At 47.7% G+C, this 25084-nt stretch overlaps 1 protein-coding gene across 2 annotated transcripts in view; it reads right to left on the reverse strand.

Moving 5' to 3' along the window:
- The window catches only part of COL4A6 (collagen type IV alpha 6 chain), a 288733-nt gene that overhangs the window by 12172 nt on the left and 251477 nt on the right, over window positions 1-25084 (reverse strand). For both annotated transcript variants that reach the window (XM_007196388.2, XM_007196387.2), the window contains exons 18-37: window positions 24918-25025; window positions 23870-24001; window positions 22939-23043; window positions 21019-21179; window positions 20368-20547; window positions 19650-19833; window positions 14206-14277; window positions 13691-13798; window positions 12571-12792; window positions 12030-12191; window positions 10223-10393; window positions 9360-9503; window positions 8787-8912; window positions 8376-8557; window positions 6426-6489; window positions 5829-5903; window positions 5208-5315; window positions 5007-5114; window positions 4354-4425; window positions 3909-4034 (exon numbers count right to left, since the gene is read on the reverse strand). In XM_007196388.2, coding sequence (XP_007196450.2) covers window positions 3909-4034; window positions 4354-4425; window positions 5007-5114; window positions 5208-5315; window positions 5829-5903; window positions 6426-6489; window positions 8376-8557; window positions 8787-8912; window positions 9360-9503; window positions 10223-10393; window positions 12030-12191; window positions 12571-12792; window positions 13691-13798; window positions 14206-14277; window positions 19650-19833; window positions 20368-20547; window positions 21019-21179; window positions 22939-23043; window positions 23870-24001; window positions 24918-25025 — 2610 coding nt within the window. The remainder of the gene's footprint in view (window positions 1-3908; window positions 4035-4353; window positions 4426-5006; window positions 5115-5207; window positions 5316-5828; window positions 5904-6425; window positions 6490-8375; window positions 8558-8786; window positions 8913-9359; window positions 9504-10222; window positions 10394-12029; window positions 12192-12570; window positions 12793-13690; window positions 13799-14205; window positions 14278-19649; window positions 19834-20367; window positions 20548-21018; window positions 21180-22938; window positions 23044-23869; window positions 24002-24917; window positions 25026-25084) is intronic.

Raw genomic sequence — 25084 nt, forward strand, 5'->3', positions numbered from 1 at the left:
TATTTAGTAACGTATTGTTTAGCCTCCATGTGTTTGTGTTTTTTACGTTTTTCCCCCTGTAATTCATTTCTAATCTCATAACGTTGTGGTCAGAAAAGATGCTTGATATGATTTCAATTTTCTTAAATTTACTGAGGCTTGATTTGTGACCCAAGATGTGATCTATCCTGGAGAAGGTTCCATGTGCACTTGAGAAGAAAGTGTAATCTGCTGTTTTTGGATGGAATGTCCTATAAATATCAACTAAATCTATCTTGTCTATTGTGTCATTTAAAGCTTCTGTTTCCTTATTTATTTTCATTTTGGATGATCTGTCCACTGGTGTAAATGAGGTGTTAAAGTCCCCCACTATTATTGTGTTACTGTCGATTTCCTGTTTTATAGCTGTTAGCAGTTGCCTTATGTACTGAGGTGCTCCTATGTTGGGTGCATATATAATTGTTATATCTTCTTCTTGGATTGATCCCTTGATCATTATGTAGTGTCCTTCCTTGTCTCTTGTAACATTCTTTATTTTAAAGTCTATTTTATCTGATATGAGAATTGCTACTCCAGCTTTCTTTTGATTTCCATTTGCATGGAATATCTTTTTCCATCCCCTCACTTTCAGTCTGTATGTGTCCCTAGGTCTGAAGTGGGTCTCTTGTAGACAGCATATATATGGGTCTTGTTTGTGTATCCATTCAGCAAGCCTGTGTCTTTTGGTTGGAGCTTTGAATCCATTCACGTTTAAGGTAATTATCAATATGTATGTTCCTATGACCATTTTCTTAATTGTTTTGGGTTTGTTTTTGTAGGTCCTTTTCTTCTCTTGTGTTTCCCACTTAGAGAAATTCCTTTAGCATTTGTTGTAGAACTGGTTTTATGGTGCTGAATTCTCTTAGTTTTTGCTTGTCTGTAAAGCTTTTGATTTCTCCATCAAATCTGAATGAGATCCTTGCTGGCTAGAGTAATCTTGGTTGTAGGTTCTTCCCTTTCATCACTTTAAGTATATCATGCCACTCCCTTCTGGCTTGTAGAGTTTCTGCTGAGAAATCAGCTGTTAACCTTATGGGAGTTCCCTTGTATGTTATTTGTCATTTTCCCTTGCTGCTTTCAATAATTTTTCTTTGTCTTCATTTTCTGCCAGTTTGATTACTATGTGTCTTGGCGTGTTTCTCCTTGGGTTTGTCCTGTATGGGACTCTCTGTGCTTCCTGGACTTGGGTGGCTATTTCCTTTCCCATGTTAGGGAAGTTTTCGATTATAATCTCTTCAAATATTTTCTCTGGTCCTTTCTCTCTCTCTTCTCCTTCTGGGAACCCTATAATGCGAATGTTGTTGCATTTAATGTTGCCCCAGAGGTCTCTTAGGCTGTCTTCATTTCTTTTCATTCTTTTTTCTTTAGTCTGTTCCGCAGCAGTGAATTCCACCATTCTGTCTTCCAGGTCACTTATCCGTTCTTCTACCTCAGTTATTCTGCTATTGATTCCTTCTAGTATAGTTTTCATTTCAGTTCTTGTATTGTTCATCTCTGTTTGTTTGTTCTTTAATTCTTCTAAGTCTTTGTTAAACATTTCTTGCATCTTCTCGATCTTTGCCTCCATTCTTTTTCCGAGGTCCTGGATCATCTTCAGTATCATTATTCTGAATTCTTTTTCTGGAAGGTTGCCTATCTCTACTTCGTTTAGTTGTTTTTCTGGGGTTTGATCTTGTTCCTTCATCTGGTACATAGCCCTCTGCCTTTTCATCTTGTGTAGCTTTCTGTGAATGTGTTTTTTGTTCCACAGGCTGCAGGATTGTAGTTCTTCTTGCTTCTGCTATCTGCCCTCTGGTGGATGAGGCTATCTAAGAGGCTTGTGCAAGTTTCCTTATGGGAGGGACTGGTGGTGGGTAGAAGGAATGAGACACTGTAAATGATCACATGAAAATGCAAGATGGCATGTTTTCCCAACTCATTCCATTGTCAGAGACCTAAAAAAAACCCCTCCAATATACTAATGCAGCCTCTCAATATTTAGTGCAAATACGAAAATGTTTGGCCTAATTTAATGTTATTTAGGTGAAGGTATTGTAGGGACAGGGATTGGTCCTAGGAAGTTTTCTTGGGGGTACATCTTCATTGTACACTGATTTCTATAATCAAATCAGAGATTCTGTTCCTGTTGAAATTTCCTATATTCTTTTAAAACAAATTGTTTTAATTAGATATTGAGAACAGAAGAATATTTATAAATCGTATGTAAAAAAATCATCCAGATACAATGAACATCTGTGTTCCAACCACCCAACTTAAGGAAAAGAAGATAGCAATACCTTTGAATTTCTTTGCATGCCCTTCACAGATTCCACCACCTTCCCTCCCTCCCAGAGGCAACCACTCTTGAAGTTTGTGTTCATCATTCCCTTTTCATCACAGTTTGACCATGCATATTTGTATCCCTAAAAAACATATTGGTTGGAGTCATACCAAATGTATTCCTCTGCAACTTCCTTTTCTTCCCTGTCTCCATTATGTGCCTGAAATATATCCACCTTGACATGTGCTGTTTACTGCATTTGTAATTGTGATTTTATTACCTCAGATAGCCAAAGGCAATGAATAATTTAATGACCAGGAATTCATAGTCAAGGTTTAAAAACAGAAAAGGCATCATGCCTGTGCTTCCACCCAGGACCCTTCTTCGCTATCTCCTGCCAAAGTAGCCACACAACCTCCCTACAGGCTCAGACCCTGTTGGAGGCCTCACTCTGAAGAAGCTGCTGGCTTTCAGAAAAGTACAGGTTGGTCCAGACAAAGGAAAGAGTAAACACAGAGATAGCAGATGCCCCAATATAAAATGCAACTGGAAATGAATTAATGCATGAATATAGTTCCTAGAAAACCTACACACACATGCACATAAACACATAAAATAATGTGGTGGGACATCAGGCCCCAGAACTATAAGGAACAGAACATTTTGAAAACATGATTTCCCCAGGTAACATGTGATGGTAGAATGGCCAGTGTTTCTTGACCAACTACTATGTGCCACGCACTGTGCTAAGTGATTCCATATACATTACCTCACTCCTCATTGATTCCTCACCAAACCTATGGGGTAGATTCTCTTATTCACCTTTTATGGAAAAGGAAACCCACGTTCCTTTGGGATGGAGGGGCAAGTAACTTCCTTGTTCAAGGTCATGTAGCTAGTGAGAGGAAGAGCTGGAATTTGAATCCAGCAGTCTGACTTCAGAGTCCATACTCTTAGCTGTGATGCTACACTAAATTCATTTCTTGTTCTACGTTGCGTGGGAGGTATATGCGTCTCCAGAACATTTCTAAGGAGAGTTAACAAATCAGAATTCATTCACACTATTTGAGAAGTGGGGAAATGGGGGCTCAGAAAGGGACTTCAGACTATGTGATGAGTCAGGGGCAGAGATTAAGATGAAACCGGATTTCTAGTAAACCAAGTAAATCCTAATCAAGTGCTTGCTGTGTGCCTGTCCTAGGGAGACATTTATCCTCTTAGACTTGGGCTCCTTCCAGTAGCCACACTGTCGTCCCAGGGCCCTGGGACAGCCAACCGCACTGGACACCAAGGAACTTCTGGTAAACCTCTCGCTATGTGGACAAGCACAGTCCCTCAGGACCATTAAACCCAGGCTGTGGCAAAGTGAGAAAGGGAGGCCCTGAGGTTAATAAGGGAGAGTGGGAGGGAACCTGGAGGCTGGGGGGGGGTACTCACTGAACTGCTCTCTGACACCCCTTCCCAGGAAAGCCCTAAGTGTAGCCTAACCTCTTTTTGTCAGTAGTCAGTTCCACTGGGTTCTGAGATTCCCAGAGATGCGGAGATATGCACCGCTCATCCTTGTGAGCCGCGTGGCCCTGAGGAAACCCAACCCTGGCTGCCCAGCCAAGCCTGACTTGGGCTCACTTACCTCGGCTACCTTTTGGTCCTCTCACGCCTGGCTTTCCTGGAGCTCCGATGCCAATTCCTAGAGAACCTTTTTCTCCTTTGGGACCAGGCAGGCCAGCTGGCCCAGGCACACCGGTTATACTAGGTCCTAGGAGGAGATGCAGAGAGATGCGGGGACAGAAGTCAGTGGGGGTGAGACCTTTGTGCCTAGCTCACTTGCAGGGGGCCTGCTTGACAGACACCGGAGGCTGAGGATTGAAATGACAGGAAGGAGAGCTCGTTCGGGTAGAAGGACGAACCCCATCCTCCTTCTTCCCCACATCAAGGCATCCCAAATTGGGGGCTGGCAAGGAGACCTAGGAGTCTAAGGAAATGGGATACACCGCAGCCAAGAACTCAAGGCCAGCCTCTGTCAGGCTTCCGGAAGAGCGAGTGCTCTCCTCTTTGCCTTTGAGGGTCTTGCTTACCTGGAGTTCCATGGGTTCCCTTGGTTCCTGGCAGCCCATTCAGTCCATGTAAACCAGGAAGTCCAGGGAAACCTGAGGGGAGAGAATATCAGAAATGGCTCCAGCAACTCTGAATCATGAAGGGTCAGCAAAAGGTCCTGCCCCCAGGGGCACTGCAAAGTCCTCATTTCAAAGGTCATGGTCTCTCTTGAGGCATTATTTAATGCCCTAAGGGAGACTGGACCACACCTAGTCTCCACCCTCCACCCTAAGTCTTCCTGCCTCTTATTAGAGACCAATATAGCTTAAGAGCAGGGTGGTAGATAATGAGGTATCTTCAAGAAGAAATCAGAGTGGCAATGCCAAGATCTTGAGTTGCCAGCTCCCAGAGACTTGCTGCCCAATCTCTAAGTCAGGAAAAGGCTACGTATGCCAGGGCAACGACCTTCTTCCCAGCTCTGCTCTCCATGGATCCCATGTTCTCCTCTTCCCATTGATGTTTGCACTCCTTTCTTCTTCTTCTTCCTCCTTTCCTGTTATCCCTCATGAAACCCAGTCAATGACTCCCCTGGATACGGCTTAATCCCAGCTAGGGTCTCCTAAGAAAAAGTAGTTGCCATCCATTTTTTGAGGAAAGGACCCTTTTTCCCACTGCCCACTCCCAACTCTCATACCTTTGGTTCCTATTAGGCCAGGGGGTCCCAGGGGCCCAGCTGCCCCTGGGTGGCCTGAAGAACCTGGAAGCCCTGGATTTCCTCTCATGCCTGCGACCCCGGGGAGTCCTAAAAGTGAAAACAAGGCAGAAGTTCAGAAGGGGTTGTGACTTGAAGCTGATCTGAACTTTTTCAGAGTAAAGTTGTCATGTGTCATGGTACCTGGGGAGGCAGGAAGGCCAACATCTCCAGAAATACCAACTTTCCCATCTTCACCTTTGTTTCCTGGGAAACCCACATCACCAACTGGTCCATCTTTTCCTTTCACACCTACAAAATCAAGAAAAATGCTGAGTGATCAGGCCACAGTTCAGGCAGTGTGTTCCTCCACGGGAGAGGGGGAGCAGGAAGGTGAAGCCATTTTGAGTTGCCATGGGAGCTGGATCCAACAAAGATACTCTGAAAGGGATTGTGACAGCTGTCTTCATATTTGAAAGATGCTTCCCAATTGAAAAGTAAGTAAACTTGTTCTGAGTGTTCCCAGCAGTAGGAGTGATGGGTGGAAATGTTCACGAAGTATTTAATTTAACTAAAAACTAAGGGGGTGGACACCATTATCTTAAAGGTCTTAGACTTATCCCGTAAGTCTGTGAGTCTTGAAGGAAAAGTAGGCTGGTTTGCTTGGGAAAACTGTTGACGGCCTCTGAGTGGATATATGTCAGGTAGGAATTTTTCTGCACTGTACAGAAGTTGCAGAACTTGGGGTTGGCCTCCAAAATTCCTTCCGATCCTCAGTTTTGAGGAGTCTGTGAGACATGGGAGACAAAAGTACAGTAGCCTTACCTTTGAAACCAGGCTCCCCAGGTTGTCCCTTCGGTCCTGGGCTACCAGAAATTCCAAGTGTCTGGCCTTGATCTCCTGGGGATATCAAGACATTGTTCAAGTGGTCAGGAGAAGCTACAGCTCAATTTGCAGCACATAGATCTTTTGAGGGAAAAAAATCATAGCCAGAGAGGCTCCTTGACACAGTTACCCACCGGGTAAAAGGTTACGCTTTTATGCCCCAATGAAGGGCTGGGATGCTACCAGACTATTGGCATGAAATGTTGCTACATGCAGCATATCTCCATTGGGAAACACATCACTAGGCTCCGTATGGGCAGAGAAGATGAGAGGAGGAGCCCTAAAACATCACCAGAAGGGGAGACTGTCTAGAGCTGAGGTTCTCCTCTGCTGCTGAGTCTGGAAGGCAGCTGGGTCAAACCACTGTTTGTCGCATATCTTTCAGGAACAAAGACTGCAAAGGGGGTTCAGCCGAAGGGGAAATGTAAATCGATTCCTTTTCCTCGAAACACAATGTCTCCCCCAAGGAGAGCCCTGGGCCTGTTAGAAATCCACCTTGCTCTGGAAAAATGCATTAAAGGGGAAAATGCTCCTTACCTTTTAAACCTGGGAGACCAGATGCTCCTGGGAGCCCGGGAGCTCCATTGAGACCCTGTGAACCCTTCAAAGCAAGACGGGAGTCAGTAGTTCTGCCCAGCGCTCAGGGCCTCCCACCCTCTCTTCCCCCTCCCTTCCCTGAGCCACTGCTGGAGAGATGTCCATCGAGCAGTCTGTGGCAGGGGCAGACTGGTGGGGGGCATCCTGCAGAGGGGAAAGCGACGAGCAAGGGGGCGGAAATGCATATTTACGGGTTATAGGGGAGGGATTCGATCTGCAGATTAATCCTGGTCTTGTCATTCATAACTTCCCAATGCCTATCAAAATTGGTATCTTGGGGAATCAAGGTGTGGATGTTCTAGCAAGTCTCTTAGAAAATACACAACCTAACAGTCAGGCCAGGCATTTGATCTGCTCTGCATACAGTTGGCTATCACCGCCCATGCCAAAGCTCTGGAGCCATCATGCACGAGAACAAGCGTGGCCTCACCAACGTGGGGCTAGCTCTCTGCCGTGGGTTCCACAAGGAACAGAGTCTTTCCGCCACCAGGTAGTGGGCTGTATGCATACAGGTACTGGAGTCTGAATTTGGGCTAATATTTCCATGATTTTCACAAGAAAAACTGCCTTCACTGGCTAATGTCCAATACACTGAGTCTGGGAAATGGGCGTGTCAGCTGCCATTGGTACAATTCTTCCCCTGGCGTCTGGTATGGTTTTGATTCATTTGAGATGTACCCAGTAAGGACATACGCTATCTAGTGCCTTGGGTAGAAGTCCAACTTGGGTCACTCTGGTCACTGGACCACGACCCAGGACAGCCCCTGCATTCACCTGGCCTTTTCTACATATTGCCATAGCTACTCATTCTGAGCCTCTGCTCATGCTGGGATCCCTCCCAGAACGCTGTCCCACTTTGATTCCATCCTTCCTAGTGTGTAAGTAGCAGGTTGAGAATTGTTTCTTTTGCAGTTGCTTCAGGTGTGTGTGTGTGTGTGTGGTGTTCTCTCCACAAGCTGGACTGACGCTTTTAAAGGACAGGAACTTTGTCTGCAGGGAACACAGGTGTCCTGTGATCCAGTTTATTAGTCCCTTCAATACTACTACTATTATTGCTACTATTTATTCAGAGCCTACCATGTGCCAAATACAACGTAACTGCTTTATACACATCAGCTCGCTTAACCCTCACTATGGTCTGAAGAAGGTTTGAAAATGATTCCCATTTTTAACAGATGAGAAAAGCGAGGCTCCGGCAAGTTAAGCGATACACACAAAATCACAGAGCTAATGAGTGATGGAGCTGAGATTCAAGCCTACGTCTTCTCATTGCTAAGCCTACTCTACCACCCAACCTTTTAAGAACCCAGAGAAACTGGTTTTGATTCTTTGTTGTCTCCACAAGAGGCAACAACTGGCAAAGACCTTTCTGAAATCAAAACATCAAATAGTCTGTACCGAATTCTTCTGTTGTCCCAAACTCAACGTGGGATGCTGGCGGCGGGATGCAGACAAAAAAGCATGCAAGGCGGTTCTTGTTCTCAAGTCCTAACAGTCTCGTTGAGGAACTCAGACCCACACAGAACCAACTAGGATAAGTGTAAGCAGTGAGGAGTGTAGGGTGCCAGCGGGGCGGGAGCTCAGGGACGCCTGGAGGGGTGGGTGCCTGGGCTGGGGCCTGAAGGACAGGCAGGTAGTCAGCGATTTCTAGGCGGACGCTCTGCCACGTGGGGGAAGATAAAAGGCCCAGGAAGGAAGAGGGGATGTTTGGGAAAGGGTGAGAAGACCTGGCAGACTCAAGGAGGGGCCTTGTCTGGGGTGAGCTGGGGGAGGGAGCTGGGCGAGGGGGCTGGGAAGTGGGCTGGCATCAGAAGTGTGGGCAATGGGAACACATCCCCCTGCTACGGAGGCCGTTCCCTGGTGGGGAGATAAGGATGTGGGCAGACTTACACTTTCCCCTGGTGTTCCTGGGAAACCTGTGATCCCAGGGGACCCCTTCAGGCCGGGTAAGCCCCGCAGTCCTGTGGAGCCAGGGGTGCCTGGTCTCCCACTAAGTCCCTTGATGTGGCTGGGGAAGCCAGGAGCTCCAGGCAAGCCTGGTGGCCCGGGGCGGCCAGCCTCTCCTTTGTCACCTGGGAAAGAAGCAAAAGTCTTGGGGAAAGACTCTAGGCAAGAGAAAATCTGCTCCCCAGGGTGCAGGTGCCCTGGGTCACAGGCGCCCGAAGTGCAAGCTTGGGCATGGTTAGCTTAGGGGGAGGAGTGGGGGTTCTTGTTCTGTGGGGCCTTTTCTCAGGAAAGAAGTTGAATTTGGTCCTAAAAACTGTCTCGGGCATTTCTCCTGCCCATTCCCTGCCCCAGCACCTCTGGGCCCAGGAAATCCGATGGATCCAGCTGAGCCCTGAGAGCCTTTGTCTCCTGTGAAGTGGAGGTTCAGCACTGGAAGTCTGGGGCTGGGTACTCCGACTGGCCCCGGGTCGCCTCTGTCTCCTGCAGGGAAGGAGATCATGAGACCCGTGTGAGCCGGAGCTTAGACACGAGGTCAGGCACGGGCTGACCGCTCATATCAGCTCTTCCCGCCCCACCCCAGGCCCCCTTTCTGGGCTCTTCCACCTTCTTCCCCGCCCCTGTTTCCCCAACTTTGCATTAATGTGCACGCCCTCTCCCTCCTTCGACAAGCTCAAGGTCCACCTGCAACTTTAGACCCTACTCAAAACCCTTCTCCGTTGAGCATCGGGAATGTGTGTCCAGGCCTCTAACACGCAGTAGTAACTCAGAGTGATTAGGTCTTTTGGTTTAAAAGGACTTCATTCAGAAACCTCAAATCTTATTATCTAACACAGGGTTGGTATAAGCCACAGGAACGACAAAGTTGATAAACAAAATGTACCATGGGAAGCATGGGTGGCAATTCCAGAATTCGATTCCCCAGCTCACCTTTTACACCAGGGCTACCAGCCTGTCCAGATGGTCCGACTCTTCCCGCCGACCCAGGAATTCCCTTTAATCCACTTGCACCAGGAATACCAGGGAGACCTGGAATCCCTGGAAAGCCTATCAGTCCAACAGACCCCTTCTCACCTGTTGAGAAACAAGAACTTCTATTATTACCCCTGTTTGACATATAAGAAAGTGGAAGCTCAGAGACGTTAATTAACTCACCCAAAGTCACACAGCTAGGAAGTTGCAGAGAAGGGATTCAAACCCAAGTTTCTCTAACCCCAAAGCCCAAGCTCTTAGTCAGTACATGTTATGCTGCTTCCCTGAACAGGGACATTGTACTAAGCACCAGAAAGGAAAGAAGAGGTGGGTACCTCTCATGATTTGCCAAGTTAGAGCTCATGTTTGGCACAGGAGGAAAAAAAAAAGCCTATGGCCAGGAGGCAGGGAGATGAGCTCTAGCCTGGTGCTGTGGCTAACCAGTTGTGTGACCTTGGACCAGTCACTTTCCCCCTCTGCCCAACCTCTGGTGTCTAGCAGGACAGTCACAAGAATTGAGCGCTATCAGGCTCTATGGTAGAAGTTGTGCAAATGAGTAACCTTGGTGTGGCTGTTCCTGTCTTGGGCTCCCTGCCCATGCTATTCAGCCCAGTGATCCACCCAGCAGGCAGGGAAGGCGACTCACCTTGGGTGGGGTTCCTCCTTTAGCACCAGCCTTGTCCAACTATCTTGCCGAAAAAGCCCTGCCCACCTCCTTCCCCATTCCTCTTTTCCAGGCAGAGAGGAGGGAGGGGGCAAGCTGGGCAGCATGGCAGCTCCTTTTTGGCCCCCACTGGTGCCTTCCTGATACCTTCACTTACCCTTCGGACCTGGCAGGCCTGGCAGTCCAGTGGCCCCTGGCAAGCCGGAGTTCCCCAGGAAGCCAATTAGCCCTGGAGATCCCGGAAGGCCTTTCAGCCCAGGCAGGCCTCTCTTTCCAGCTGATGCAGGGGGACCTATATCGCCTCTTGGACCTTTCTTTCCAGGATGTCCTGAATCAGTACAGGAGAGAACACAGGACAGCTGTCAAGTGAGACTCTGTCCAGATCTGGGCCGCTGCCCATTCCCATGGCTTCTGGTTGGTTGGCTTGTTGGCGTTTGTAAACTGCCCTTTAACAATGGCTTAGGCAGGCTGCTAACAGGCAGAGTTCTTAGTTGGCTGAAGCATTAGCACCTACCGCCCAGGGCGCCCCGCCAATGGCGACTTCTTTCAACATGGCACTGTAGCTGGCGGGGGCGGGGAGGGGGGCGAGCAAACCCCTTCTGATGATAACTTCCCCCTTTATGAATGTGGTTCACACTTTAGCCTCTGAATGGAGCTCTGGGAAGCCAGGGTGGCAACTGGACTCTAGTTTCCTGGTACTTCCAGTTTGAATCATTCCACAATGGCTGTTTCCTGAGCCAATCGGTGAAGTAGAGGTTAAAGCCAAGCCATTGTTTCAGCCTCCCAGGGAGCCATGGATACAGGGCTGCCCTTTTAATCCCTCATGCAAGCAGTTAAGTCAGCCAGTTCCTTGGCATTAGGGTTGAAAGACCCCCTAGTGCCAAGTACTGTAGAAATCCCCAAGGCCCATCTGGTATCCTAGGTATTCTGAAACTTCTTTCACCAGGCTTTAAGTTGCTCAATGGGATTAACCTCCTGAGCTGCTGCCAAAGTGGAATGTTCAGGTACAAAGCAAGGAAATTAAAAAACCAAAGGATTAAATCAGTGACGACAGAGGTATTTGGGCCCCCAAGGACCTAAATGAATGGCTGACTTGGCCTTCTACGGATTGAAAAGCATCAAGTAGCTGCGAGCCCCAGGATTCTAATGGGAGGCTGTGAAGGGGATTCCACAACAAGGGAAGGAAATTCAATGGGGGCCAACCCCACAGCATGAGTTCAGGGACCCCTGGCCTAGCCAGGTTATAGTGTATAGTAAGATAATTCCCCAAGAGGCCAAGCTAGTGGGAGTGTTAGTCTGTGAGCTTGTGTGCTGTTTTCTCACCTGGACAGCCTATGTGAAGACCCCAGAAACACAGAAGGACAAAGGGGATAAAAAAGATATTAATGGCTGCGTAAAAACTCAACTTCAGTCACGTGGCTGGGAGTCGGGGTGGACAGCAGGGTGACGAGGGGGGTGTGAGAAAAAGGCAAGCTGCAAACAGTAGGCTGGAACCAGGGGCTGTCAGGCCCCGCTGCGGAGTGAAAGGCACTTTGGCCCTGGGTCCTCAGAGGCCTGCTGGCCCGAGAGGCAGGCCAGCACGGTCACCCTCTCTGCCTGAGCTCCTCGCCCGGCCCCAGTGAGGGCGGTGGACAGGGGCGAGGCCCATCTGCACAAGGAGGGTGGGAAGGCGGGAGGGAGGCTGAAGCCTGAAAAGGGGGACTGAGGCCATGGCGGAGGGGCGGGGAATGATCATATTTGGGGGTCACATTTTGGAGGCCACACTGCAGCCATCGGTTCAGCTTGGCACCGCGAGGGTGACTTGAGATGTGAAACTTGAGAGGTCAGGAAAGTCAGTCTCCTTGTCAGCTCTGACCCTGTCACACTGCTGCTACTGCCCCTCAGGGCACCGGGTTGGGCGGGGAGAGGAGGGGAGGGCTTAGCTTAAGTCTGTCAAGATGGGGCTCCTCCTCCAAAGGACCTACCTGAAGTGCCTGGAAAGCCTGGTGCTCCTGGGAGGCCGGGTTTGCCCTTGATGCCGAATAGACCACCAGACCCCCGGGGGCCTAGCTGTCCTGCACGGCCTGGTATTCCAGGGCTGCCCCGCTCACCTTTGGGACCGAGCAGGCCCGACTTCCCAAGCAAACCTAAGGAAAGGAAGGGCCAGACAATTACAGCCTGGACTGATAGCAGGGACCGATTACCTAACCAACTTCCAGCCGAAGAGCCTGCCCAGGATGTACCCCACGTGCCACTGTCTTATCAGCTCCAGCCTTGTTGCTAATCACAGGCTCTGCAAGAAATCTGACTATGGATTATAGATACTTCTGGAATTACTAAGACGGGAGAATGGACGCAGGTGATTTAAGAAAAAGTTCCACAAAGGGAAGGACAGAACAAAATGACTTTTCATTTCAAGCCTCTAATTAATCCATCACCCCAGAGTCATGCAGGTATTCATGCAAGTACAGCAGTTACTGAAAGGCTTTCTGTAGACTGTCAAATAAGTGGGGCAAAGAGAGTCACCCTTGGGTCCTGTAAGGCCAGAGTCTCCAGGAAATCCTCTGCCCCCTGGCAGTCCCTGCAGGCCTTGCTCCCCAGGAGCACCGTTTTCAGCACCAATGATGTCACCAGGGGCTCCCTTGGGACCTGGTAAGCCGGGACTGCCAACTTTCCCAGGCAAGCCATCTTTTCCAGGGAGCCCAGGAAACCCAGGCAAGCCCTTCTCTCCACGAGGTCCAGGAAATCCTAAATGTAAAGAGGCAAAAATAAAAGGCCATGGAGGTTTAGAAGTGACAGGTTTGGGGAGAGGACTCTGACACAGGTTTTTTCCCTACTACAAAAGCTAACATATTAGTAACGTGTGTTGCTTCCCTTAAAGGTCAGGAGTCTCTGGTCCTGGGAAGACTTGCCCAGTGGCAGGGACTGCCCCGTGTGCCCTGCAGGAGGTTCGAGCTCAGCGGGCAGAGCTCAGCAACCCGCTCCTGGGGAGCCTACAGTGGCCAGAGAGCACAGGTTACGCCCGGGACCTCCTGTCAAAGGCCTGGTCTCTTCTGGAGTCGTCTAACTCCTGCTATCACGCCTCCCTCTTTCTGGGTGGCAAACGGATCTGCAGCGCTGATAAGCCCCAGGGAACGTGGCCTAAGATGAGCCTCATGCTGTATAGCAGGGGTGGTTCTCAAACGGAGCATGTGTCAGAATCCCCTGGGGCAGGGGTGCTTGGGCAAAGCCAGATTGCGGGGCCCGCCCCCAAAGCTTCTGATCAGTAACTCTGCCAAGGGGCCAAGGCACTCCTTTAAGGAGTTGATCCAGGAAACTGCCATAGAACTTGCAGTCAGACCACGTGGCAGAGTCCTAGCTCTGTCATTAGTGACCTTGTGATCTCAGGTGAGTCACCTTCCATATGAGGCTCAGTTTCCTCCTCTGAAAGTGAAGGGGTTGGCCCAGCTCATCACAAATGGCCCTTATTGCTCTGAGATGCTGGCATTCTATAGCTCTAAGCTCTCTTGCCTGAGTATGAAATCAAAACCATCCCACTTACACCAGAGCACAAACCTAACTTCCTACAGTGGGTGGATGGTTACCACAATCCAAACACACACTCACACAAAAGGAGAAGCAGGTGAGGAGAAGCTCCTTTTCTTACCTGGCAATTCAGGGAGGTGAACCAATCCTGGACTTCCGGGCTCTCCTTTATTTCCACGCAATCCAGGCTGGCCTGGAGTCCCAGGGAGGCCACGGGCCCCGTTAGGGCCTGAAAACCCAAATGTGAGTGGTAAGGGGAAAGGAAAGTCGGTGTGGCTAGCTATGATTTGCGATGTCCAGTCAAGAATCCTAGTCTCGGGAATTCCCTGGTGGTCCAGTGGTTAGGACTCCGTGCTTTCACTGCCGAGGGCGCGGGTTCGATCCCTGGTTAGGGAACTAAGATCCCACGAGCTGCGCGGTGCGGCCGAAAAAAAAAATTCTAGGCTCTTGGAGAGCCTCTCTTATTCTCACCTCCCCACACAGCCCTCTCTAGCAGCCATTCTATTTCCTCAATCCTCAACGCCGCCCTCTCAGGAGGAATGCGGATCCCCAAATGCTACCGGGCTATCCTCAGCTTCCTTTGGTGCATGGCCCTTACAAGTGTGCTCAGTGGCTTTTTCTGGCCTCATTCCATACCTGGGAATCCGGGAGCTCCTGGGAATCCTGATGGACCGTATGGCCCAGGAACAATACAAGGCAAGGTGATACCTGTAAGTGGTAACGTGTAAGCAGGTGGTGAACCCCCTGAGTCAGGGACGATTCCCCATTCCATCCAATGGAACAGCTAAGTTATTCTTCCCACCCAGAAGCTGGGAGCCCATGCAGAAAAATCGTAGCATCAGAAGCTCTTGGGAGTTACTCGTAGCGCAATTTCTCACAGATAAGAATGGCCCTAGGGTCCAAGTCAGGACATCTCATTCTAACAAAGTTTCCTGTTGTGTAGGAACAGCAGCAAACGGCAGTTGCCTATTCACCCTGCCTTCAGAGGGAGCCCCTCCCTAGGATGTGTGCTTGGTGTTAGTTATTATTATGCCCACATCACTAGATTGGAGTGCTTGAAGCGAACACCCCTCAACTTCAGATGACTGCTCTTTTCTTGGAATGAGGCTTTTCCCAAACCACTGGGTTCTTTTGACACATGTTATTTGAGATCTACTGAAACCTATTGATTGTCCTTGGTCAGATGGACCCATATGCCTGTACCAGGTAAACACTGAAGGCCATTCTCTTGGCCATGGCAGACACTGACCCTTTCCTCAGCTCCTCATTTGAAACTGTAAACTCTGCTACTCAGGGAGAAGGGGAAGTCAATTTCAGTATTCAAGACATTGAATTGACCTGCGGAGCCCTTCCCTGGCAAATTCTTCCTTGCTCACTCATAGTGCAAATAAAGAGTCTATAAGATCACAGAGGGGAGGTTTAATAAAATACCAGTGAACAAATTGTTAGTTGGCTCCTTTAAATGCCACTTATAAACAATTGCTAATTAAAATCAGTCTTGCCTATTCATTAAAACAATCCCCTGAGATCTACTTTAAGCCAGAGTCCACAGTTCTAATAAACTGCTATAGCTTTTGCCTGTACGTAAAATAAATCACAAATTGCATCTCTTAAAGATATGTATACAACCTATGATTCAGACTGCTTACTGAACTGGCTGGCATTCCTCCTCCAGTCTCGCTTCCATTTTCAAATTTAATGGCTTGATGGCATTTTAGCCCACCTGTTCTAGTCCTAAATCAAAATTGGGAATTGAACAGTATAATGTATTGGTTAAGAGGTTGGGCTCTGAAGCCAGACGGAGCTGAGCTTGTATCGTAGTTCTGCTACTAACTAGTCATATGAGCAAGATACTCAACCTCTCTGAGCCTCATGTGTAAAACTGGAGCTACTTACGTCATATGGTGTTTGTGAGGATTATATGGAATAGTGTTAACAGCACTTAGCACAGCGCCTGGCACCCTGGTATGTGCTCAGTGAATACTAGTGTTTTAGTATCTTACTTAAGGAGGAGTATTCAGAAGAGCTCCCACAAGGCCATCCCCTGGATTCTACCTCAGTCAGGTTAGTGACACTACTTTGTAGCCTGGGCAGCAACTCTCTGCCCTCTAGACCTCAGGCTCCTATAGTTATATTTTCACAGGTGGAAAGATGGCCACAAGCCTGATCTTCCTCCATAGGTAGTCATACCCATCTCCATCCTGCCAGATGTTGAAATGATGGAGCTATTTTGGAGGGCTATTTCCCTACTGCGGAAATATGCTTTATGAACAAGCATCTCATGATAGATGAGATGCATCATGGGGAGAGGGTTGCCTGTCCTGTGCTCGGCTTTGGACTAGGCTGAAGAACTGCCTCGCTAGATGGTATCATGAGAGGGACCCTGCAGAAAACTCTCCTGCCCTAACTATTTCAGTAGCTGATTGACTCTAATGTGTCAAACATTGTAGTTCCATTGCTTTATGTCTTAAAAAACAAACTGGATAAAATACAAATATCTCTGGGCCAGGTCCAAACATGAAGCCATCCATCTTTAATTTATCATATCTGTTTCGTAGATTCTTTTCACCTGTGATAGCCAGAGCAAAACAAAATGTTTAGAAGATGGGGCCAAGGACAGGCATCTGGAAAGGTTCCAGGGCAGGAAAAATACTTAGAAAAGGGAAGATGAGTAGAACCCAGAGGAAATCAAGGACATACTTCCCTTTGCCTCAGACCAGTCCTGTACAACACACCACATTTGTGTATTGCAAGCAGAGCATCAAAATGATGAGAAGGTAAGGACTTCAAGTCATACTGCTATCTGACTCTTTTACTTTACATTCCTGTCTTTTACTTTACATCCCTGAATTCCGAGCCTTCTCCCCAACAAAGCAGAAACCAGCTCTACCCATGTTCTCTTTTATAAGTGCAACAAATGACCTAGTTATTCAGAATTTCCCCCATTAATGACAAAATCCATCTTCAGAATAAAAAAGCACCTCTGGTTATCAAGATTCTAACATCTCAGTTGATTCTGGTTCCAATGAATAAATATCAGACACGTGTGGCTCCTTCCAGGTACCTCCCAAGGCAAGTCATGGCCTCAGTTAAGTTCATAAATGAAGATGCTCACGGAAGAGATCAGCCAAGCCATCAACATGCACAGTGAAGGAGACCAGCCCCTCGCAGAGACTGCATGCCCACTTCCTCTGTCCTCCCTCCCAGGAGAGGTGTGCTAAGGAGACTTTGCAGCGGTGTCGGCGTGAGTCTTTGCACCCCAGCCTTAGGATCACTCCTCCCCATCCCGGGCCTCCAGTGTGGTGCTCAGGCCATTGTGAGTGTCTGAGATTAAGTGAACAAAAAGGAAGGGGGGCGCGGTTGCCATCATTGGTGTTTGAGAACCTCTAGACCTAACTACCTCTCACCTCCCTCTGTGTCTAAGTCTCCTTGCCCAACCTTCTCCCTGCAGCAGCAGTCACCTAGACCAAACAAGTAAAGAAGAAAATTAAACCGGGACAGAAGTTCCTTGAGGCCCAAGGGAAGTCTTGTCTGTAGCCCACCGATCAAATTCCCTGTCTGGACTGAGTCGAGAAAGCTGGCATCCACACAGGATCAAGGACACAGTAGCTGCTGCAGTGATAACCAGGGTGATTGATTACTATGAGCATCTGGATCAGAGCCTCTTTGGAAACGGCCAGTTGTCTCCTTGCCCAGGATTTGTAATAATTCACACTGTTAGGTTGAAAGGCTTCTGATGACTTCATTCCCTTTCCTGGCAATGTAGTTGTCCTAGCCTGAGCCACCACCAGTTGGAGTGAGTACATTTAGGAATAGCATCTTCATCTTTCATGGCAACAGTAATGGCCATAATGCAAATGTTTAGGGCCCACAGGTTAAGTGTTTTTACAATTGTGTGGAAAGAAAGCTAGGTTTGAGGAGTTATATTTGGTGGCTGTAGAGAGAAAAAGAAAGCTAATGCTCTTAATTGAAGTAATTTTTTGGAAAGTCTTGGTATTGCAACAAGAACATTTTCTGCATAAGGCATCTCCCAGGCTATAGCTTTCTAGATCACTAGTTTCCTGAGAACTTTCTGGGTCCAGGGATAGTGAAGTTTGGGACAGAAATGTTCCTGTGGGCTTCCTTCTGTTTCCAAGCAGTTGGAATGTTGATAATATCCAGATTTGAGTGTGTCTAAGTTTATAGGCACCATGTTAATATAACTCAGTTTAAAACCTAGTTGCCTGCAGAATGGGTTGAACTAGAACGAAGACCCAATTGGCGGAGGGGCGGTGGAATGACCATGAATAAGGTCTCTGGGAACAGCGCTGGAAGCAAAGCTATAGCTGACACCAGGACTTCCAAAAGGCCGAATTGTTTTGTTTGACAAAATTCCTCACAGCCTTAATAGGGATACTGACTTGGACTGAAATACTGACTTGGGTTTAAGAATCTTGAATCATCCATCTTTAACTTGTACTGTAATCCTTATTATACCAATTCACAAAAGTACATTTTAAAAGAAATAAATTTTGACAAGACCTGGTATCTGTCTTCTTTTTTTGTAATTCTTCAAGGTGATGAGGTGGAAAGAGGAGAAATAGGTCTAAGAAAAAGCTCCTTGGTTATGGAAAAGGCCCTTTCCTCTGTAAATGTATATTAGTCTCCTGTGGAACACTGCACTATACTAGGCAGGTTGAGAAACACTAAAAAGGATTACTCACCTTCCTTAGTATCCAGAGGCTTACAATGCAGTTGGAAAAAGTAAAAGCATTAATGGAAGGAAATATATAATCTAACTGGCAAAGATGTACTATAGGGGTCATGAGAAAGCTTAGTGGAAGAATTAGGGCCTATATCGAACCCTGAAAGTTGGATGGGGATGTGAGTACATAGAGAAAGGAGGAAGAGTATCCAAGAAAAAGGCAACGTGGGCAAAATCTTGGAGTTGGAAATGAATATATTGTTTATGGGGACAGTGAAAGATACTGTTGTCAGTGTTTTGTTTTGTTTTAATCATGAAGAGTATGAGATAAAGTCAGGTTAGAAAGATTGGTTGTGTCCATGTTTGGAGACTTCTGAATTCTAGGCTGAGGAGTTTGAACATTATCCTCTATTTAGTAGAGAACATTTGTGGCTTTGGACTAGGGGAGTAACATGATGGAACCAGCACTTTACAGATTATTAAATTGGCAGCAGTGTTCATAGTGGAATTGAGTGGGGAAAGTCTAGAGGTATGAAATGAAAAACTACTTGGGAAGTTGTCATTCTTCCATCCATCCATCCATCTATTCATCCATCCATCCATCTATTCCAACAAGCATATAGGTGTTAGCTAGGCATGAGATAATGAGCTTAATACCAAGAAGAAGAAGGGAAGAATATAAGAGGCATTGCAAATGAAGAATATGAGATGAATTTCAAGTTTTCAAACTTCAGACGACTACAAGAAGTGTGGTACCACTAATGGGAACACAGAAGTTGTGGAAACATAGAAGTTAGGATGAAGAACTGTGCTAGCTGTATGCAAGAAGGCAAGTTAATAGCATAGTACCTTAATCTATAAGCAGGGCTGTCACTCATTATAATTACTAAAATTCAAGTAGAAAGAGAAGTTATATAAATGGGAGGGATTTAAGGTATGAAATGGAGATCGGACTAGATAGAACTAGGGTCTCTTCTCAATCTGAGATCTCATGAATTAAGGAAAGGTTCTTCCCTACTGATGATATTACCATACAACTTAGAGGATACCTTCCTTGTCCAATTTCCACTCATTACTTCCATGGCACTTGTTATAAATGGTCATCCAGCTTCTGCTTGAAATCTTCCAGGGATTATGAGCTCATAACCTCCCAAGGCCATTCTGTTATACTTTCAGACTGCTCTGTTAGGAAGTTTTTCACTTAGTAGGGCTGAAATCTATATTGCTCTGTGTAACTGTACCACAGTATGATCCTTTTTCCACATGAAAACCCTCAAGAGGATTGAAAGCAGTGATTCCAGTTAGCCTTCTTATGACACAATTCACGCATCTGGGTCATATCTACCCTCAAGGAGTCAGTTTTCTAAGCCCAAAGCCATCTGATTCCCTGACTCACCTGGAATCCCGGGGGGGCCTGGTTGCCCTGGGAATCCATCTACTCCTTTATCTCCAGGAAGCCCACGAGGTCCAGAAGATCCTGGTAGCCCAATTCCTGGGGGGCCAATTGGACCAGTGCGGCCTTTTTCACCAGGAAGTCCTGGTAACCCCTTTTCACCTGTGAAGCCCTGTCCACCATCACCCTAGATAACACATAGGAAAGGACGAAAGCATGACTTAAGAGACTTATCTGGAGAGCCCTCTGCCCATAGGAAAGAAACACCTAACCAGTATGAGCAGGGTTTTAGTTTTTGGTTAAAATTCTCTGTCACTCTAGTTTTTCAATCAATTCTTCTGAGTCAAGTTAATGGGAATGAAGCTCGTCAACCCTGAGTGATCTGATAATGCAAAAGGTTCTAGATTGGTGGGGGTGAGGGGGAAGGACAACTCTGGTGGGGGGGGGGGCGGTCATAGAAAGCAGCTGGATTACTTGCAAGGGAAAGCTCCTGAGAAGCTGAAACATTTTAAGTGATGTGGTCAGTTGTCACTAGCATTTATCAAGTGAGCCAATGACCCATTCTGAGAAAACGATTCCTATTTTACAGAAAGGAAAAGCACAGAGCCAAAAGTGTCAGTGGCAGAGGCAGGAAGTAGCCATCAGATACTCTCCACCCGCCCACCTGCCAAGTCAGGTGTGAGGATTTACAGCACTATTTACCCAGGAACAATCCACTTACCTGAAAGCCTGGCAGGCCTGGTAAACCTGGTACTCCGTCCTTGCCTGGGGCTCCTGTCTCACCAGGGAGCCCCTGGGGACCAGGATCACCCTGATCTCCTGGCAACCCTGATCCTGTACTGAGAGTCGCTTCCCCTTTCTTTCCTCTGGGGCCTGCCAGACCTCGAGGCCCAAATACACCCTGACAAAAAGACAGAAGGGAATGATGAGGAGATGCAGACTTCATAGGATTCTGGCACCTCACATAGGTCTGACCTAAAACAGGTCCTTGGGTACATTTTGGCGCAGTTCTGGACACTGGATTATGTCGTCATCTTGGATTATAATTGCCCATTTATTTTCTTACCCTTTCTAAATTTTGAAATCTTTGAGGATGGGAACCTTGTCTTCAGGGCCTGGCACAGTTCTAGGCAAATGTAAATAATTTTGTGGAAGGAAGGGAGGGAAGAAGGGAGGGAACATAGGTAGGTTAAAGCAGAAAGGGACTTTCAAGATACCTAGATAGACTTCTTCATATTACGGATCAAAACCTTGAAGGTCTGCTTTATCCCCATCTTTCTTTTATGTGTTTTAGGAAAGTGATTGGTGAGGAGTGAGGGGCATTTGAAAGCTCCCATTTGCTCCCTCAGGGCCAAAGTTTGGTAAGACTTACTGGATCCCCTGATGGGCCCTGTGCACCCCCAGAGCCTGGATCTCCTCTCGTTCCTTTCAGGCCCGGAAGGCCCAGGAGACCTGGTGGCCCAGGCAGGCCTGGCTCCCCAGGTGGTCCAATGTTTGGGACACCACCATCACAAGCACAAAAACCTGAGTCCCCTGGAGGAAAAAAAAAAGACAACATTAATCTAAGTAAGCCATCTTTCCAAGAAGAAGGAAGACCTGCCGGTGGTAATTTGTGACCTGAACAACTCCATGGAAGGAATCAGAAGGCCTGCAGAGAACAGACTCGAATGAACTAGGTTCACTTTCCATCAAAGTACATCTGTGCTAGTGATTTGGATTTCAATCTTCTGGGGTGGAGCCCAGCCATCAGCGAGTCTAATGTGCAGCCAGAGTTGAGAACCACTGACCTATACTAACCAACTGAGAGTCTGGAATCCAAGCCACTCGAACATCCTATTCACCAAAATGTCCTTCCCCTGTCTTTTGTACACAGAGACAAATGCCAAATAAATTGATGACAGAGATTTCAGCAAAGCATCTTTGAAGAGATAGCAAGGAGTCACTAGCACTATAGCCCAGCCATTTATACCTTCCATGCTTATGGTCTAGGAAATGAGACTTTGGATCAACATAGGTGACTCTGAGTTTCCCTAAGATCCTGAAGGGCCTCTTCCTACCTTTAGAAAATCAATAATCCCTGAAACTCTGAAAGAACAGCCTGTTCTCCAAATAATCACTTCTCGAGTGTGATCCATGAACCTCCTGCATGAGTCACCTGGGATGCTTGTTTATAAGGCAGCTTGCTGGGCCTCACCCCAAGTCCAATCAATCAGACTCCCAGGCGGCCAGATCCAAGAATCTAATTTGTAGTAATTTCCCCTAGGTGATTCTCATGTCCAGTGAGTCACTTGAGAATCACTATCACTATTCCAGACTTAGAGAGAGGGAAAAAAAAAAAAAACCTTCTGGTCCCATGGGAATATAGGAGGGGAGGCATTAGAGTTGGCCCTGTTTTTAAGTATGAGAATGGTATCAAGAAGCACACCAGCTCTGTAGTGAGTCAGGGAAGGGCCAAAGTTGACATCCTAGGTCAAGACTTGAAATTTAATATCCTTTGCCCTCAACCATCTTCCCTGGATCTAAAAAGTAGAGATGGGGCTTTCAAAAATTTCTGAACTAGCTCCTATACTTAGGTAGTGCCATTTTATGATAGGGCAATGAGAAAGGAGAGGAGTGAGTTAAAACCTCTCTGTTTGAGGTTGAGGAGAGCCGTAAATTCCTTGAGAGAATAGGAGAGATCCCAGGTACCTGAAACCCCCAGGTATACCCAAACCTCTCTTCAGCCAGTACTTTCACCTCTTCCTCCACCCTGCCCTGGGCTGGAACTATAATGAAGTGATTTATGTGCACTTTAGCATCTGCCCCTCAGAGTATGAAATGGAGGAATGACCCAAAGGCAACAGGAAGATGGAAAGTGCAAGGCAGCCAAAGGCTGGGGCAATCAATCAGTCCTTCAGTCAATCTGTGGGGACCGGAGTTGTTTTCCTGGAGCCAGTTGGCTTTTGCAGAGTTCCAGGTCTTGACCTCTCCTTCAGGCTGAAGGTAATCATAAGTGACTTCCTGCCTTGGCCTTGCAAACTGAGAGGGGCTGCAGAATGTGCAGAGTAGCTTCTGCAGGTGGAAGGGGCAGGAAGAGTAGTAGCCTGGGGGCCACTTTGTCCTGTGAGACCTCAATCGCCAGCCTCAGTCTTAGAGCTCCAAATATAGCACTTCCAACAGTTGTATAATCACATCCCCAGTCAAGATCCAGGATTGGTCCTGTTCAGGTTCCCAAGGCTGTTAGTTTGCTCCTTCTCAGAGGGCCTTCTCCAGGGAGTTTGGGGAACAAAGAAACCTAAGGGGACAAAATCACCTTTGATTCCTTTGAGGCCTGGGTTTCCTTTTGGACCTCGTTCTCCTCGGAGACCAGGCAACCCTGGCTCTGTGCTCTGTAGAGTTCCCGTCTCAAATGCTGGACCTTTAGGAAAAAGAAACATAAAAGATTGGCAACTTACAGGAGCCTGGGCTCATGTGACTCAGCATAGCAGCTCAGTCACCAAGGGTCCTTGAGCCTCAACCACCAGAGCAGAGGCACCCTACCCCCAAAAAATCCAAGACAAGGACCCAAAGTCTGTAGCAAGTCCAAACTCTGTTGGCTCAATTCTCTCTACTACTACTACTTATAGGATGTCTACTATGTTCCAGGCACTGGACTAGACACTGGGGATATGGGAATAAACAAGGCAGCTTCAGCAACTCAGCAGTCCCCGTGTCTATCCCAGGAAGTACTCTTAGGACAAAAGAGGAGATGGGTACAAGCTGCAGTGGTCAGGGGTTGCAGGTTACAAAGAAACATGCGGGGCATATTTCTAGCCTTTTTCTTAGAATCTAGAATCTCATACTCAGGTAGATGACCTAAGGAGAATAAGCCCTGTGGAGGCTTTTAGCAGCCACTTTGAGGATCCAGGCTTGGTTTCCCATTTCTTGGACTCTCAGCCCGCCCTGCTGGAGCCCTGAGGACCAGGGAAAGCTTGAAAGAGCCAATGCTGCTCCTTCAGGAGCTGCAAGACCACAGGCCTAGGGGCTGAGAACAGTGAAGGGGGAAATGGAATGACTACGAAGTCAGAAGGCGTTAGGTAGTGTCTGATCACCGAGATAGCCCTCACTTGCCTACTCCTTGATGAACACTCTGATTGCTGTGGTCCCTAACCTGTGAGATACTCCCTCCCTCAAAAATCAGGACTGTTCTGCAATCTGGATCACACCTGAATCTCAAGACCAAAGAGAGAAACAAAACAACTTACCGGGTGGGCCTGGTAGGCCTGGCAAACCATCTCTGCCAGGGAGGCCAGCTGCCCCAATTGTGGTGCGGCCGGGGTTTCCTTGGTCCCCCTTCAGGCCTGGAACTCCCTGGAGCCCTAGAGCACCGGGGCCACCTGGAAGGATAAGCCCACACAAAAATGCTTACCATATCACCCTCCTCTTCAGGGGATTCCAATCAGTGCCGATGTTAGACACTAGCTCCAAGGAAGAATTTGGGAAAGCGTTTGCCCTTCTCCTGCAGCTGAGTTAGAAGGGTCCCTAGGAATCAGCTAGCCTAACCTCTTGGGAAATGGAGGCCCAAAGACGTACAGAAACATGGTCAGGGGTGCAGAACGTCTAAGTGGCACACCTGAGAGGGAAACCTGGGTCTCCAGCCTCCCATTTCTAGATTTTTTCCACCTTGGTGCTGAGATCAGCTGTACCTCCTCCAAGGGGCCGTTTTAAAAGCATAGGTATCCTTACAGAGGCCCATCTCCAAGGAATTTAGAAACTGCTGTCTTTAAAAGCAATGTCTGAGGCTTTATATTTGGGACATCACTGCCTCCCAGACTCTGGCATGCCCTTTCTCTGTCTACTACTATAGAGTGGCATATGGGCGTGTTCCTCCAATGATTGCGTCAAGGATGTCATCCACAGGATCCTGGGGCCATTTAGTGCCTGGGTTAAGCACAGAGTGAAGGTCTGGGTACAAACTTTCGTCTGGGCTTTTGTTAGCTCCTTCGGGCAAGCATCAGCTGGGATGGCACATAAACAGAAGAGTGACAGGGCTCTGCCAGGCCAAGCCAGGCACCCTCATTGATGGTCTGGGATTGCCTGTCTAGCTATGGTGCATTATTGAGGCCAAAGGAAAGCTGCTTGCCCAGGCCCTATTCTCATATACATTGGCCTTGGGCTTGCAGCAGGGAGCCTACTGACTATAGTCTACCTTTCTTTTGACTTTGGCTGGGTATGTACCCACACCAGAGTACAGAAGGGGACGCTGAGTACCAGAGTGGAGATCTGTGCATGGGGTGGGTTAGTTTGTTTTACCTGGTAAAGCTGGTAATCCAGGGGCACCAGGAGGGCCAGGCAGGCCCTGGATGCCTTCATCTCCTTTAAGGCCTGGGAGGCCTGGCATACCGGGGTCTCCAGGATAACCTGGCATTGCAACAACAACAACAAAAGCAGTAAGCAAACCGAAGGGAGGCCCCCAAATG

The sequence above is a fragment of the Balaenoptera acutorostrata genome, chromosome X (assembly GCF_949987535.1).
Source record: "Balaenoptera acutorostrata chromosome X, mBalAcu1.1, whole genome shotgun sequence".
Classification (NCBI taxonomy): domain Eukaryota; kingdom Metazoa; phylum Chordata; class Mammalia; order Artiodactyla; family Balaenopteridae; genus Balaenoptera; species Balaenoptera acutorostrata.